This window comes from Armigeres subalbatus, chromosome 1 (genome assembly GCF_024139115.2).
Source record: "Armigeres subalbatus isolate Guangzhou_Male chromosome 1, GZ_Asu_2, whole genome shotgun sequence".
NCBI classification, from domain to species: domain Eukaryota; kingdom Metazoa; phylum Arthropoda; class Insecta; order Diptera; family Culicidae; genus Armigeres; species Armigeres subalbatus.
The window spans coordinates 118,808,429-118,821,301 of record NC_085139.1 but is presented as its reverse complement, the minus strand read 5'-3'; the positions used below and the strand labels follow the sequence as shown (position 1 = coordinate 118,821,301).

At 40.8% G+C, this 12,873-nt stretch overlaps 1 protein-coding gene and 2 long non-coding RNA genes across 3 annotated transcripts; 1 reads left to right on the top strand and 2 right to left on the bottom strand.

Annotated features, from left to right (window-relative positions):
• Positions 1–215: 215 nt before the first annotated feature.
• Positions 216–930, top strand: LOC134205787 (uncharacterized). The gene is made up of 3 exons (XR_009978197.1): positions 216–545; positions 633–698; positions 762–930. It is a non-coding gene; the product is annotated as an uncharacterized LOC134205787 (long non-coding RNA).
• A 6,868-nt stretch (positions 931–7,798) lies between these two features.
• On the bottom strand, positions 7,799–8,288 carry LOC134205782 (small ribosomal subunit protein eS28). The gene is made up of 2 exons (XM_062681371.1): positions 7,930–8,288; positions 7,799–7,865 (listed from the first exon to the last, which is right to left on the bottom strand). The coding sequence occupies exon 1, from the start codon at positions 8,203–8,205 to the stop codon at positions 8,008–8,010; it is 198 nt and encodes a 65-aa protein (XP_062537355.1). The 5' UTR covers positions 8,206–8,288; the 3' UTR covers positions 7,799–7,865; positions 7,930–8,007.
• Positions 8,289–9,893: 1,605 nt separating this feature from the next.
• On the bottom strand, positions 9,894–10,675 carry LOC134205776 (uncharacterized). The gene is made up of 2 exons (XR_009978196.1): positions 10,217–10,675; positions 9,894–10,055 (listed from the first exon to the last, which is right to left on the bottom strand). It is a non-coding gene; the product is annotated as an uncharacterized LOC134205776 (long non-coding RNA).
• Between the last annotated feature and the right edge of the window lie 2,198 nt (positions 10,676–12,873).

Sequence of the window (12,873 nt, the reverse complement as noted above, 5' to 3'; positions counted from 1 at the left end):
TTCTGGCGGCGTTGGATTCACGAGTACCTTCCGACGATTGCCAATAGGACAAAATGGTTTAGCGACGCAAAAAATCTAGCTGAAAACGATCTAGTGCTGATAGTCGACGAAGGTCGTCGCAACGGCTGGATTAGAGGTCAGGTTTTGACGGTGATTCCTGGCAGGGATGGACGAATTCGTCAAGCTATGATCCGAACATCAAAAGGGGTATTCAAGCGTCCGGTAACCAAGCTGGCAGTACTTCAGATTGAAGGAGATAGTAACGAAGAATCGGTAGTAGGACCGGAGGTTCGTTACGGGGCGGGGGATGTTACGGCCACTGGCAGCACTGGTGAAGTTGTGAGTGACAACCCCTCAGCTGTCCGACCCTGTCAATGAACGTCAAGCCCATGACGTTATCGTCGTTCGTAAACATCAAAACATCGTGACTCCGAGAATTATTACATCCAACCAAAACGTGCAATTTTCTTATAATTAATTCCAAGTCAGATTAACTGCTACGATCGATTGTGATAGGATTTAGTGGGCAACAAACCTTTGTTTAAGTAAGTGAAAATGAATTTGAAACTATTATATATAAACATACGATACTAGTGAATACTATTCGTTTAACCTAAAATCATTGTATTTAGGGCACAGCGTAGATCCAGTAGGGTATCAGTACGGGAACAATTTAGAAATCAGAACAGAACTTAAAGGTAGGCCTGCGCTAAAGTAAACTTATTGAAATCCGTGATAACCTACGTTATACGTTCCTTCAGAAACAACGTGGAAAAACCCTATAGCCCGACTCTGTGAATTTGTTTTGGATGACTAAGGGTGAAACTAAATGTAGGTAACCTTATAAAAACATGCGATTGAAAACACTAATAAATGGTATCTTTTCTAGCTTTGAGCTACATACGCCAAAAGGGTGGTTGCTACACAGAATTTCAGCCGTTATCCGAACAGGCAGATCATGCCGAGGTGGTGATGGCCTGGCACTTGAAAAAGTTGTTCGAAATGCTCGAACCAGCGTTTCAGCTGGTCAGTTGGGTCGGTCAATAACTGATCATTCGCGTCTTTCACAGGCATCGTTGCATTCATCTTCGTCCCGCTTAAGCGTCGTGAGATATCGTAGAGGAGGCGAATGTCCCCGGTTGCGGCGGCTCTCTCTCATTCGTCGGCCAGAGAGTCTGCCCACGCTTCGCTTGTTCCGTCGACATGAGCGGAATATCTGCAGCACGCGTCTCCAGTTCTTCAACGAAGGACCGTTTCACCGTGGCATCTTCCAGTCGGCGTGTGTTGAATCGTTGTCCAACTCTTTCCTCCTGCCGACGAATCCGCGCAATGCGCATGCGTATTTCGCCGATGAGGAGGTGATGATCAGACGCGATATCGGCACTACGTTTATTCCGTACATCAAGAAGGCTCCGTTTCCATTTTCGGCTGATGCAGATGTGGTCGATTTGATTTTCTGTAAAGCCGTCACGGGAGACCCACTTGCAAAAAACGCGGAAACCAAACATTTCATATACAGTGACGGAAATCGGTGGATGTGTGTATGACGATGGCTGGTAAAATGTACACTATGTCCGGGTGTTTGATCCCCATCCGGAAATCAAGAATGAAGAACTTTCTTCGACTCTTCAACGATACGGAAAGGTGGACCGAATTGTACACGAGAAGTTTCCTGCAAATCTGGGACTAGATCATGTATGCACGGGTGTGAGAGGTGTGTACATTGACCTTAAAGAGGAAATTCCCCCGACGATTGTATTTATCACATCGCAAAGGTCTACCGGAGAGATAATCCCACCATGGCAAAGTGCTAGTTCCATCAGTGCAATTTCGATATTCCCGTACGTGATCCGATGCTGCTGAATGCAGAGCGGGGGTAAGAGATTTTGACCGAGTTGGACATTGGAAATTGGACAGTAGAATCACCGGAAACTGCTGGGAGGGATGCAGAAGAGTGCATACATGCGGATCAATGGTGATGCGGAGCTGGTTAACAAATTGGCGGAGTACCAGGAAGTAAATAAAAAAAACCAAACTAACATCCAGGACGAAATTTTTGGGTTGAAGCATAAGGATTCTATTTGAGAAAAATATATTAAGCTCTTTTAGTGAAATGTATTCAACCGTCTAAGACGAGTTAACTTGACTTGATCTGCTTTTTAGTTTCTGGTGTTCCATTGGCATTCCCATACTTATTTCTCGAAAGCTTTCTGTGACCTCCATTGCTTATATATGTGTCTCGTCGGTCATCTCAATAATAAACTAAACACAGAGAGTCGATGTCTTTCATGTGAAAACAACCCACATCCAAGCCCACATCGCATCGAGAATAAAGCTCGCTATTTGTGGTTTGGCAATCCTACACCTTTGGTCACTAAGCAATTTGAGACCCCAAACTGAATGTTTACCTGGTCCAAAATATACTTTGTTATTTGTTGGAACTTGTATTGTGAATACCTAATGTAATTTTATACATATGTTCAAAGGATCATAGGATTAGTTGTTTTTAAGTTTAATTTTGTTGTATTTGTTAAAGAGACTTTCAGCCCGCGGCTGGCTCGTCTATATAAGTTTAAATTTTTATAGTTTGATGTTTTAATTATTAATTTTAAAGCAAATCCATTTTAGTGGATTCGTTAGATTCTTTTTTATTTTGGATTCATCTTACTAAAATTGGCAAGCCGACAATACAGAAAATAGTTTTTGGGCGTCCGTAAACCATCCACTTTGATGGCTCTTTAACCTGACTTCCTCTAACCGTCGGGTCGCTAAGGGGAACTAAGGCTAAGCACAGTCGTCCGATTTTCGCAGTGTGTACCGTAATATAATTATATTTGTATGCACCATGCATATTCGTCAAACCCCCCATATAGGGGAAAATCCTTCAGTTATTCTACCAGATGTTCCTTTGTTAATTCTTGTTTAGTGAAATCTTTGGGAATTTCCCTGGAAGTCCTCCGATAATTGCTATGGGATTTCCAAATGAAACAACGTTAGATTCAGCAAAGGCTTATGCATCTTAATTAGCAGAATAGTTAGTAGAGAAAATTTGGGGGAATTACACCTTAAACTTCTCTGGAAAAAAATGTTGGAATAATTAATGCTCATAGTTCAAGGAAACGAATTCCTCCAGGCATTCCCGAATTACCTCCTGAAGAAATTCCCAGATTATTTCTTGAGGAATTCCCGGATTAACACCTTGGGGAATTCCTGGAAGAACTACAGAAGAAGTTCGGCGAGGAATTTTTGTAGAAATGCTTGGAAGAACTCCAGAAGTAATTCCTTGAGGATTTCCCGGACATGTTCCTAGAGGAATTTCTGGACGAAGAAAACACAGTAGAAGTTCCTGGAAGATCTCCAGGAGGAATTCATGAAACCCCTTACGGAACTATTGTGGAACTCCCAGAAAATTCCTGGAGTAAATTCCGGAGTTTGTGATGAGAAAATAAATCAACGGAAAAATAAAAAGCAATAAAAAAGATCATAGACAGTTTCTCCAGGAATACATTTTTGAGTTGCTTCTGGAATTCATCCTTGAGTTGCTCCAGCAATTCCTCCTATAGCACCTTCAGGATTACGTCCTTGAGTTTCTCCTGGAAATCATTCAAGAGTTCCTGCAGGAATTCATCCTGGAGCTCCTCCTGGTGTTACTTTAGGAATTCATCCTTGAATATATTTAGAAATTCATCGTGGAGGTTCTTCAGGAATTCCTCTTGTAGTTCCTTCAGGAAATCCTCCAGGAATTTCTCTTGGACTAAGACGAGTTTGAACAATTCCATTTAATTCCACTACTTTATTGTACCTTGGATAGATACGTATTTCGACCTCAACAGTAACAGTCGTCTTCAGTGCCTCGTACTTGACTTCCACTAAACGCTTAAAATAATTTCTCCTGGAGTTCCTCCAGGAATTCCTCCTGGAGCTCTTCCGGGAATTCCTCCTAGAGTTCCTCCAGGTTCTTCTTCTTCTTAATGGCATTATGTACATCCGCACACTGTGACAGAGCCGCCTCGCAGCTTAGTGTTAAGCATTTCCAGTTTTAGCGCTAATTCTTTTTGACATGATCACTATAGGATTAGCACTGAAATAAGTAAATAATTTTATACTTTCCAGCGCTCTGTTAAGGTGTCTCTTAAGGTGTACGGATCTCTCGTTCAGGGTCCAAAACGAAGTTTGGATCTCCAGATACACATAGTATACCTGTTAATCCCACCAACGAATACATATAAAATAAATTTCCTTCTTCACAATTTTGGAGTGAAAACGCCCTTCGTCATTAGGGCCAACATACGTATCTATAAAGTCAAGTCAATCTAGTGGCGAAAGTTAAAGGAATAATACTAACTCGGCTTATGACATCTGAAAAAAAAGCTCTTTGAGGAGCTACAGGGTGAATTTCTGGGGGAACTCCTGGATAAATTACTGAAGAAATTCCAGGACGATTTTTTGGAAGATTTCTTGGAAGAACTCCAAAAGCAATTTCTGGAACAACTCTTGGATATATTTCTGAAAGAACTCCAAAAGTAGTTGCTGGAGTTCCTCCGTGTATTTACTCAGGAGTTCCTTGTGGATTACCCCTAAATTCGTTTTCCTAGAAAGACCTACGGGAATTTCTCAGGGAGTTATCTCTGGAGGAATTCGCGAAGTAGTTCCTAGAGGTATTCTCCGAAGAATTCCAGGAGGAATTACTGAAGGAATTTCTGGAAGAACTTCAGAAAAAAATTCAAGAGCAACCTCCTGGTGGAATTTCAAGAGGAGCTCCAGGAGTTTTTAGAAGAATTCCAGAAAGAAATCCAGGAGAAGCTCTTAAAGGAATATTCCTGAAGGAGAATTCTCTGAAGAATTTCTAGAGTAATTCGCAGATTTCTAGAGGAATTCACGGAGGAATAGCCTGAGGATTTTCTGGAAGTATTCTTGGATATGTTCTCGGACAAAGTATATGCAAAGTTTAGTGATAACATGTGATAACTGAATTAAGGAATTTCAATCAACGATAATAGCCTTTTGAAATTTCAGATAGTCCAAGAATATGTTAACAATGAAAAAAAAAACCATAAATGTAACATGATATTCCAGGAAAAAATCTTTTTAATTACCACGGAAATTTTACTTTTATTCAAATTCCGCCGAATACCACGAAAAAAAATCTGAATATCCAAGGGCATTTATTCTTATATTTCAAAGGAAATTCTCTTGAAAGATGAGAGGGTAATTGAAGGTAGATCACACATTACAAAAGAGAGGAGACGAAATCTGCAAGCAAGCGCTGGACTGGTCATCCCAGCAGAGGCAGACTCGGATGACGGCTACGGCTACGGCTCATGGAGACGTAGTACTGTAGCGTTCGTCAAACTGCTTGACCGTGTGTACGCTGCATTACACACTTTCCAGGCATTGCTGGAACAACATGACAGAACAGGAGCTCTACGCGGAATTTCAAGGGCCTCATACGCCTGTCACTGGCGAACAAAGCTCGTGTACTCTGCATCGAAGCTTAGAACCGGTGTTAGGGCGCAATCGTTAATGTGAACATTTTTATATTCAGTTAGTTACTGCAAATATTGTCGGCGTAGCACCAACTTAGAATTCGGAAGTCGGGACTTCCACATTGCTGAACGCCGCCTACAAGGTACTCTCCCAAATTTTATGCCGTCGACTAGCACCAATTGCAAGGGAGTTCGTGGGGCAGTATCAGGCGGGTTTTATGGGCGAACGCTCCACCACGGACCAGGTGTTCGCCATTCGCCAAGTACTGCAGAAGTGCCGCGAATACAACGTGCCCACACATTATCTATTCATCGACTTCAAAGCCGCATATGATACAATCGATCGGGACCAGCTTACAGCTATGGCAGCTAATGCACGAAAACGGATTTCCGGATAAACTGACACGGTTGATCAAAGCGACGATGGATCGGGTGATGTGCGTAGTTCGAGTTTCAGGGGCATTTTCGAGTCCCTTCGAGGGTTACGGCAAGGTGATGGTCTTTCGTGTCTGCTATTCAACATCGCTTTGGAAGGGGTAATACGAAGAGCAAGGATTAACACCAGTGGTACAATTTTCAATAAGTCCGTCCAGCTATTTGGCTTCGCCGACGACATAGATATTATGGCACGTTGAGAAGATGGAGGAAGCCTACATCAGACTGAAGAGGGAAGCCAAGCGGATCGGACTAGTCATCATCACGTCGAAGACGAAGTACATGATAGGAAGAGGTTCAAGAGAAGACAATGTGAGCCACCCACCGCGAGTTGGCATCAGTGGTGACGAAATCGAGGTGGTAGAAGAATTTGTGTACTTGGGCTCACTGGTGACTGCCGAAAATGATACCAGCAGAGAAATTCGGAGACGTATAGTGGCTGGAAAATCGTGCATACTTTGGACTCCGCAAGACGCTCCGATCGAATAGAGTTCGCCGCCGTACCAAACTGACAATCTACAAAACGCTCATTAGACCGGTAGTCCTCTACGGACACGAGACCTGGACGATGCTCGTGGAGGACCAACGCGCACTCGAAATTTTCGAAAGGAAAGTGCTGCGTACCATCTATGGTGGGGTGCAGATGGCGGACGGTACGTGGAGGAGGGGAATGAAACACGAGTTGCATCAGCTGCTGGGAGAACCATCCATCGTTCACACCGCGAAAATCGGACGACTGTGGGCACGTAGCCAGAATGTCGGACAATAACCCGGTGAAAATGGTTCTCGACAACGATCCGACGGGTACAAGAAGGCGAGGTGCGCAGCGGGCAAGGTGGATCGATCAGGTGGAAGATGACTTGCGGACCCTCCGTAGACTGCGTGGTTGGCGACGTGTAGCCATGGACCGAGCCGAATGGAGAAGACTCTTATATACCGCACAGGCCACTTCGGCCTTAGTCTGAATAAATTAAATGAAAAGATATTTTAGTTACTAGATAAAGATTGTCGCTTCGGTTCCCTTTGTTCTGCTGTCCGGAATATGTTGGGTACCAAGCTGTCAAATCGTATGGATTTTCCTTCTTTGACATTTAGCTCCCCTATCCTCGCCAGCAAAAGATGTTCCGGACAGCGACAATCTTTATCTAGTAACAAAAATATCTTTTGTGGTAGGGGTGGTAGAGAATCAACACTGTTGTTTACAGTTTAGAACCAAATCCAGATGTCGCACATGTTGGGGTAGGGATTCAGTGCTCCGCCTCCTCCCCCTGCGGAATTCAAAGTTGCAGCCTGAAACAGTATGTGATCATTTACAAAATCACTTGTCATGGCAAGACGAGGAAGTATCGCGACCAGATTTAGTTGGTTTATCATGAGCGTGGCTCCACCACCTGGAAGGACTGTGCAGTCGCTGACTTAGAACGATACCGGTTCGTGTGCCGTGATGTTATACAGTGCACCAATTGCTTCAACTTTGGGTATGGCACTCGGAATTTTAACATGAACTCGCGTTGCAACAAGTGTGGCCAACACCACCCTACGGAGAAATGCGAAACAATGGAGATAGCTGACCCCATACGTGGCGACAGTCATCGGGTCACCACCAATGACTGTCCAAAGCGAAAAGTTCCTGGAAGGAAGAAGGCTTCCACCAGGGCTCCCGTTGGAGATGTACACTATTCATCAACGAGTCGAACTTTCCTGGCATTCCAGCTTCATGATGAGTGATTTATCTTTCCACATTTACCACCGTAGAAGCAACTGGTAGCGGCAGCTGTATCGGATCAAGCCTTACCGATTCTGCTTGATTCAACAGCATACAAATTGCACGAACAATTTACTATGTTGTCATCATGTTCAAAACATCAACGCCAAAATTCAAGCTGTATTCACATAATTTCCTTTATTTAAATCCTTTTACACAGATCTCCACTGAAATTTAACCTAGAATGAGAAAAACAATCTTAGTATTTCCAAATATTTGCTTTCCACAATTTAATAAACATACCTTTCAACTTGGAACAAATGAATCCAGCTTCCTCCCGTCCTTAGTCTAAACGGAAGCCCCTTTCCGAGACTGACCCGCTTATCGCAATCTTCTCGCTTCGCGTTCAGATTCCAGCAGCGTCAAAATGTCACCTTCGCGCACTGGCCCCTTGACGTTGCGGATGATCTGGCGGTTCTGCTCACTGATGAATTCCACTTTCACCTGGGTACACTGGCCCTGAGAACCGGTACGGCCGAGGACCTTGACGACGCGGGCCAAAACGACGGATTTATCCATGGTTAATTGAGGTTTTTTTTCGGGCACACGTGCGGTCACTAGCGACAAAACACGGCAAAAGAGCGAGATTTTTGACAGCGGAGACGACGGTCAGTTTGACAATTTGTTATGACGCATACATTTTGGAAGTGAAGTTGGCTGCGATAATGCTGTAAACTTCCGGTTAGCCCCAGTGTAAAACATATTTTTCCAGATCAAAAATATTGCGGTGAAACCGAAGTCGATTTTTTGGCAAAAATTTCAAGGAGTGAATCAGTAGTGATTCAGTCTTAACTTTTCAAAAGGTCCTAAGTAACATTTTTTTCATGAATTAATTTGAGTACTGCAATCAAAAGCTTTCATGTTGTTCTGTTGATTGTGCTATTCAAATTAATTCATGAAAAAAATGTTACTTAGGACCTTTTGAAAAGTTAAGCGAGAGTTTCATTCTAAATTTTCGACCACTATTCTAGTTTGGATCTGGAGCAAAGTAGAACAAACTCGCCGGTTTCCCCAGCAGTGTTTCATTCATGTTTTACAAATTTTTAATTAAATGAAATTATCATGTTGCCTCAAAGAAAGGCGCCGGCATTGATCCGTAGATAAAATGACGCATTCATACATCAAAACAATTAAAAATTATTTGAATCTCGTGATTCATTTGTGGTTCAAATCTGCAGAAAATAGAAATGAGCCTTATACCAGTTTTATTTTTTTGACAGTTGGCTTGTACAAAAAATGAATCTAGAACAGCTGCTGTGAAAATTAATGTTTCAGATTCATATTCAAACTGACAGCCCCGAACGATTTGAATCACTGCTAGTCAGGGAATCAATATTCGAGCAACGCCTAACAATATACCTTTTATCATCAACAGAGTTTGTTACTGACAAACTCACCTTGCAACAAGCCTTTGTCAGAACCTGAACACAATATGACAAGAATCATTTGCCTTGCATGCTCTCATATTTCCAAGAATACGAGGCTATTTTTGTAGTCTGCGTTAGATTCTCGAATATTTCCATGAAATAAGAAACTACGATAGCATTAAACCGAAATTTGCTCCAGAGAGAATGCAAAATAACGGAATGAAAAATTAGTAACAAAATTGTCTTCTTTTTTGTCGTGGACAAAATTTTTCGGATCTTTGTCATTATTATCTCTGACAAAAACAAAGCTTTGTCGTTGGTTCTTTTTTGTCGCTTGTTTCGTATGCGCATCGCCGAAAAATTGATTCCCTGCAGTGCTAGTTTTACTCTTAATGATTTTAAATTGATCTTTCCCGTCAAAAGATTCCATTCGCTCAATCGATTCGTTGGCTTATTTAGGGTAAAGTGCCCAATAGTGGACCCTCCAGCCGTTTTGCATTATTACACAGAAAGAAAAATCATTAATGAAATTAAAAAAACCATTGGTTAAAATAAAAAGTTGCGTTGGTTCTTTTTCGTAGAGAGTTGCGTATGTTTAAAATAAAAGTGCATTAACTTTTGCGTCAACGATGTTTCAAAAGTGACATGCCACTCTAAAATTAAAAGTGTGAACTTTCAAAATAAAATTTTACAACTGTCAAATCCAAATGGTCACACTGGGGTAAAAAGAGTGGGATTTTTCATTCAGAAAATGATATTTTATTTTGCTCCAAAAAGAACCTCCCAAACTATCATCGTTTTCCATATTTTCTTTTTAAATTTAATAGAATACTAATCGGCTTATTTTTTTTAGTTTTATTTGATTGTTTGAAGCTTAAGGTAACTCTCGAAATAATATTGTAAAGGTGGCCTCTTCCGGGCCACTTGTCGGACCGCGTATATTAGCATGCTGATATGGCCGTTTCCTCCGGTTACTAATGTTGAAATATGTGGGCTATTTATCTGTAAGAAAACTTACATAAGTGAAAATTACGCTCAGTCTTCGACCAGCAAAAGCCGCGCCTAACTTTGTTCTCACCATTGAATTCTCGGGCACTGCTTTTGATGACTCGAATAAGTATGCACCTGTTTAAATATATTTTTGAATGATAAATGTGACTTACCTCCCGGTTTCTCGGTAATTTTCTCCGGCTTCCGACACCGAACTGCTCTGAAAACAAGACCGCAACAATAGGACTTGGAAAAAAATATGAGCGTTGCTTGGGATTTCTGCATCTGAATGAATTTTCTCCTGTTGTCGCATACGAGGCATCATGATGCGATTATCCGGAAACTTCAATTCTAGAGTGCTTTGAGAATAGGTCGTATGTGCAAAAGAGAGCCTCTCTTCAGTTACATTCTCTTTCGATTATTACAAAGCTATACACAAATTTATGTTGGATTTTTTGGCAGATATCTAAAGACAATAACTTTGTCTAGCGTGCTAAAGTGAAAATGTAGCAGAAAATGCTAAACTTGCCGATCTATTAGCGAAAGAGAGCGTGAACAAAGAGAATCTCTCTTTTGCACATACGACCTATTCTCAAAGCAATCTAGAATTAATATTAAATTCCAGCACTGATTCTGTGATTTAAGCGCACTTAATTTATGATGCACCACCAGATGAAAAAACAAACTGCTTTGTTATTATTGTGACACTAGCAGGAAGATAGAGGGGTGAGAGCAAAAGTTTTCGTGGAGGCACTTTGAGTTAGACTTAATAAAATAATGGTCAAAAATTTATATTATTAACATGGAAAACATCCATGAGTGCATGTGAAATAAAATGTGTGTTGCTTATTTACAGTATTCTATATGTGTTAAGCCCTAAACGCGATTTGGCGGAACGGTGACGGACACGAAACATTTGATAGAAAATATATGGACTAACTTTCAAATCTGCCGTTTCCGTTGCCGTTCCGCTATATTGCGTGCGGCCTTCAATTTTAAAGTAAGAAATATAAAAAGTTAAGCAAATCGCAGAAGATAAGTGAAAAAAGTATGTAATTTTTGTTTTTTCACCACTTACTTAATGCATGAAATACCATAGTGCCCCTGATAAAACGATTTTTTTTATTTTCTCCGTTTTGCTGTTTTGATTCGTCGGTGTATATCGTTCGATTTGACAGTTCTACAATTTTTGGGCTAAGTGGAAGAACTTTTAATTTCATATTGAGAACAACAGAAAAAGAACTTTCAAATGAAAATAATACTTTCATAAGAATTAGTTTAACTTTTACTTTTGAGAAAATTGAGCACTTTTCAAAATAAAAGTGCAAAGTTTTTATTGAAACAATATTTGTTTTTTGTGTGTACAGCACAATGTAAATATTTTGCTATGAAATACCATTGGGAGAACCTACCTTACAGTCCGATGATTTGATTACATGCATTGGAAATGTTATGGAAAGTAAAATTGTCATGCTGTATACATAGAACTATGCTGTATCTATAGAACCTATTGTTTTATCTGTCAAACTAATTGATGGGTTGTTTAGCGCATCTTTAGGCGAATCCAGCGCACTACTTCCGAAGTTGGGAAAGTTGTCTGTACTATCTGGACAAAATCCAACTTCGGTATAAAAAGCGTTCTAACTTTGTTCCGGATAGACAATAATAAAACGAGATACAATTTTTGACGGGAAAGGTCAATTATGTAAAGCCCTAAACACAATGTCAGCGGAACGGCAACGGAAACGGCAAATTTGACAGTTGGCCCATATACCCGCATAAATCCAAACGACAGCTGAACCATTATTACCATATTTTGCCCGCAGTAATGAAACTTGTGGGTTTAAAAGTGTATCCGTCCCTGTACTTCTTTGACATCTTACTTGGGTTTGACATTTCGATTACCCTCTCCCCTCGCTCTCCTCATCCTGGAACAGGAGGAGGAAAACGGAATGTCAAACCCATGCCAGATGTCAACGAAGTACAGGGACGGATACACTTTTAAACCCACAGAGCCGCCATTAGAATGAAATTATAGTAATGATTATAGTAGCAACCCTATAACCAGAGACCGGCGGAGTGAAAAACTGTCGAATTGGCAACGTATGAAGATGCATGAAATCGCGAAAATAATGCTGGCAGCACTTGAACTTTTTGCTTGCTTCTTATGGAGGCAAAAAGTAAACAAGTCGAATTGGAACCGCTTTTGACGGTTCGATTGGAAACAAGATGGCGTCTTCGCCGATCTCTTATTCTAGTATTTCTAGATTATAGTAATGATTCAGATTCATTCCTAATAGTAGTGATTCAGTTTCATTCTAAATTTTCGACTATACTATTCTAGTTTGAATCTTAGCAAAATAGAACAAGCTCGCTGTTTCCATTCATGTTTTTCAAATTTTCAATAAAGTGAAATCATTCTCGATCATTATGTTGCTACCAAGAAAGGCGCCGTAATTGCGAAGTGGATTGATCCGTATAGATAATACACCATATACATAATACACCAAAACAATTAAAAAATATTTGAATCTCGTTATTCAATCGTGGTTCAAATCTGCAGAATATAGAACGGAGCGTCATACTAGTTTTTTTTTTGACATTTGACTGGTATAAAAAATGAATCTGAAAATGAAACAGCTGCTGGGAAAATGAATGTTTCAGATTCATATTCAAACTGACAGCCCCGAACGATTTGAATTACTGCTGATTTTACTCTTACCGTGCGCGAAAAGCTGGATAGGAGCCCGCATAGAAATAAAACGTACACTGAATGGTTATTATTATAAGATTTCCATTCCGCATGTGATCAACATTAGCTGTACGATTC

Bases quoted from the DNA above. Each gene is read 5' to 3' on its own strand.
- LOC134205782 (XM_062681371.1), bottom strand. From the start codon at position 8,205: ATGGATAAATCCGTCGTTTTGGCCCGCGTCGTCAAGGTCCTCGGCCGT.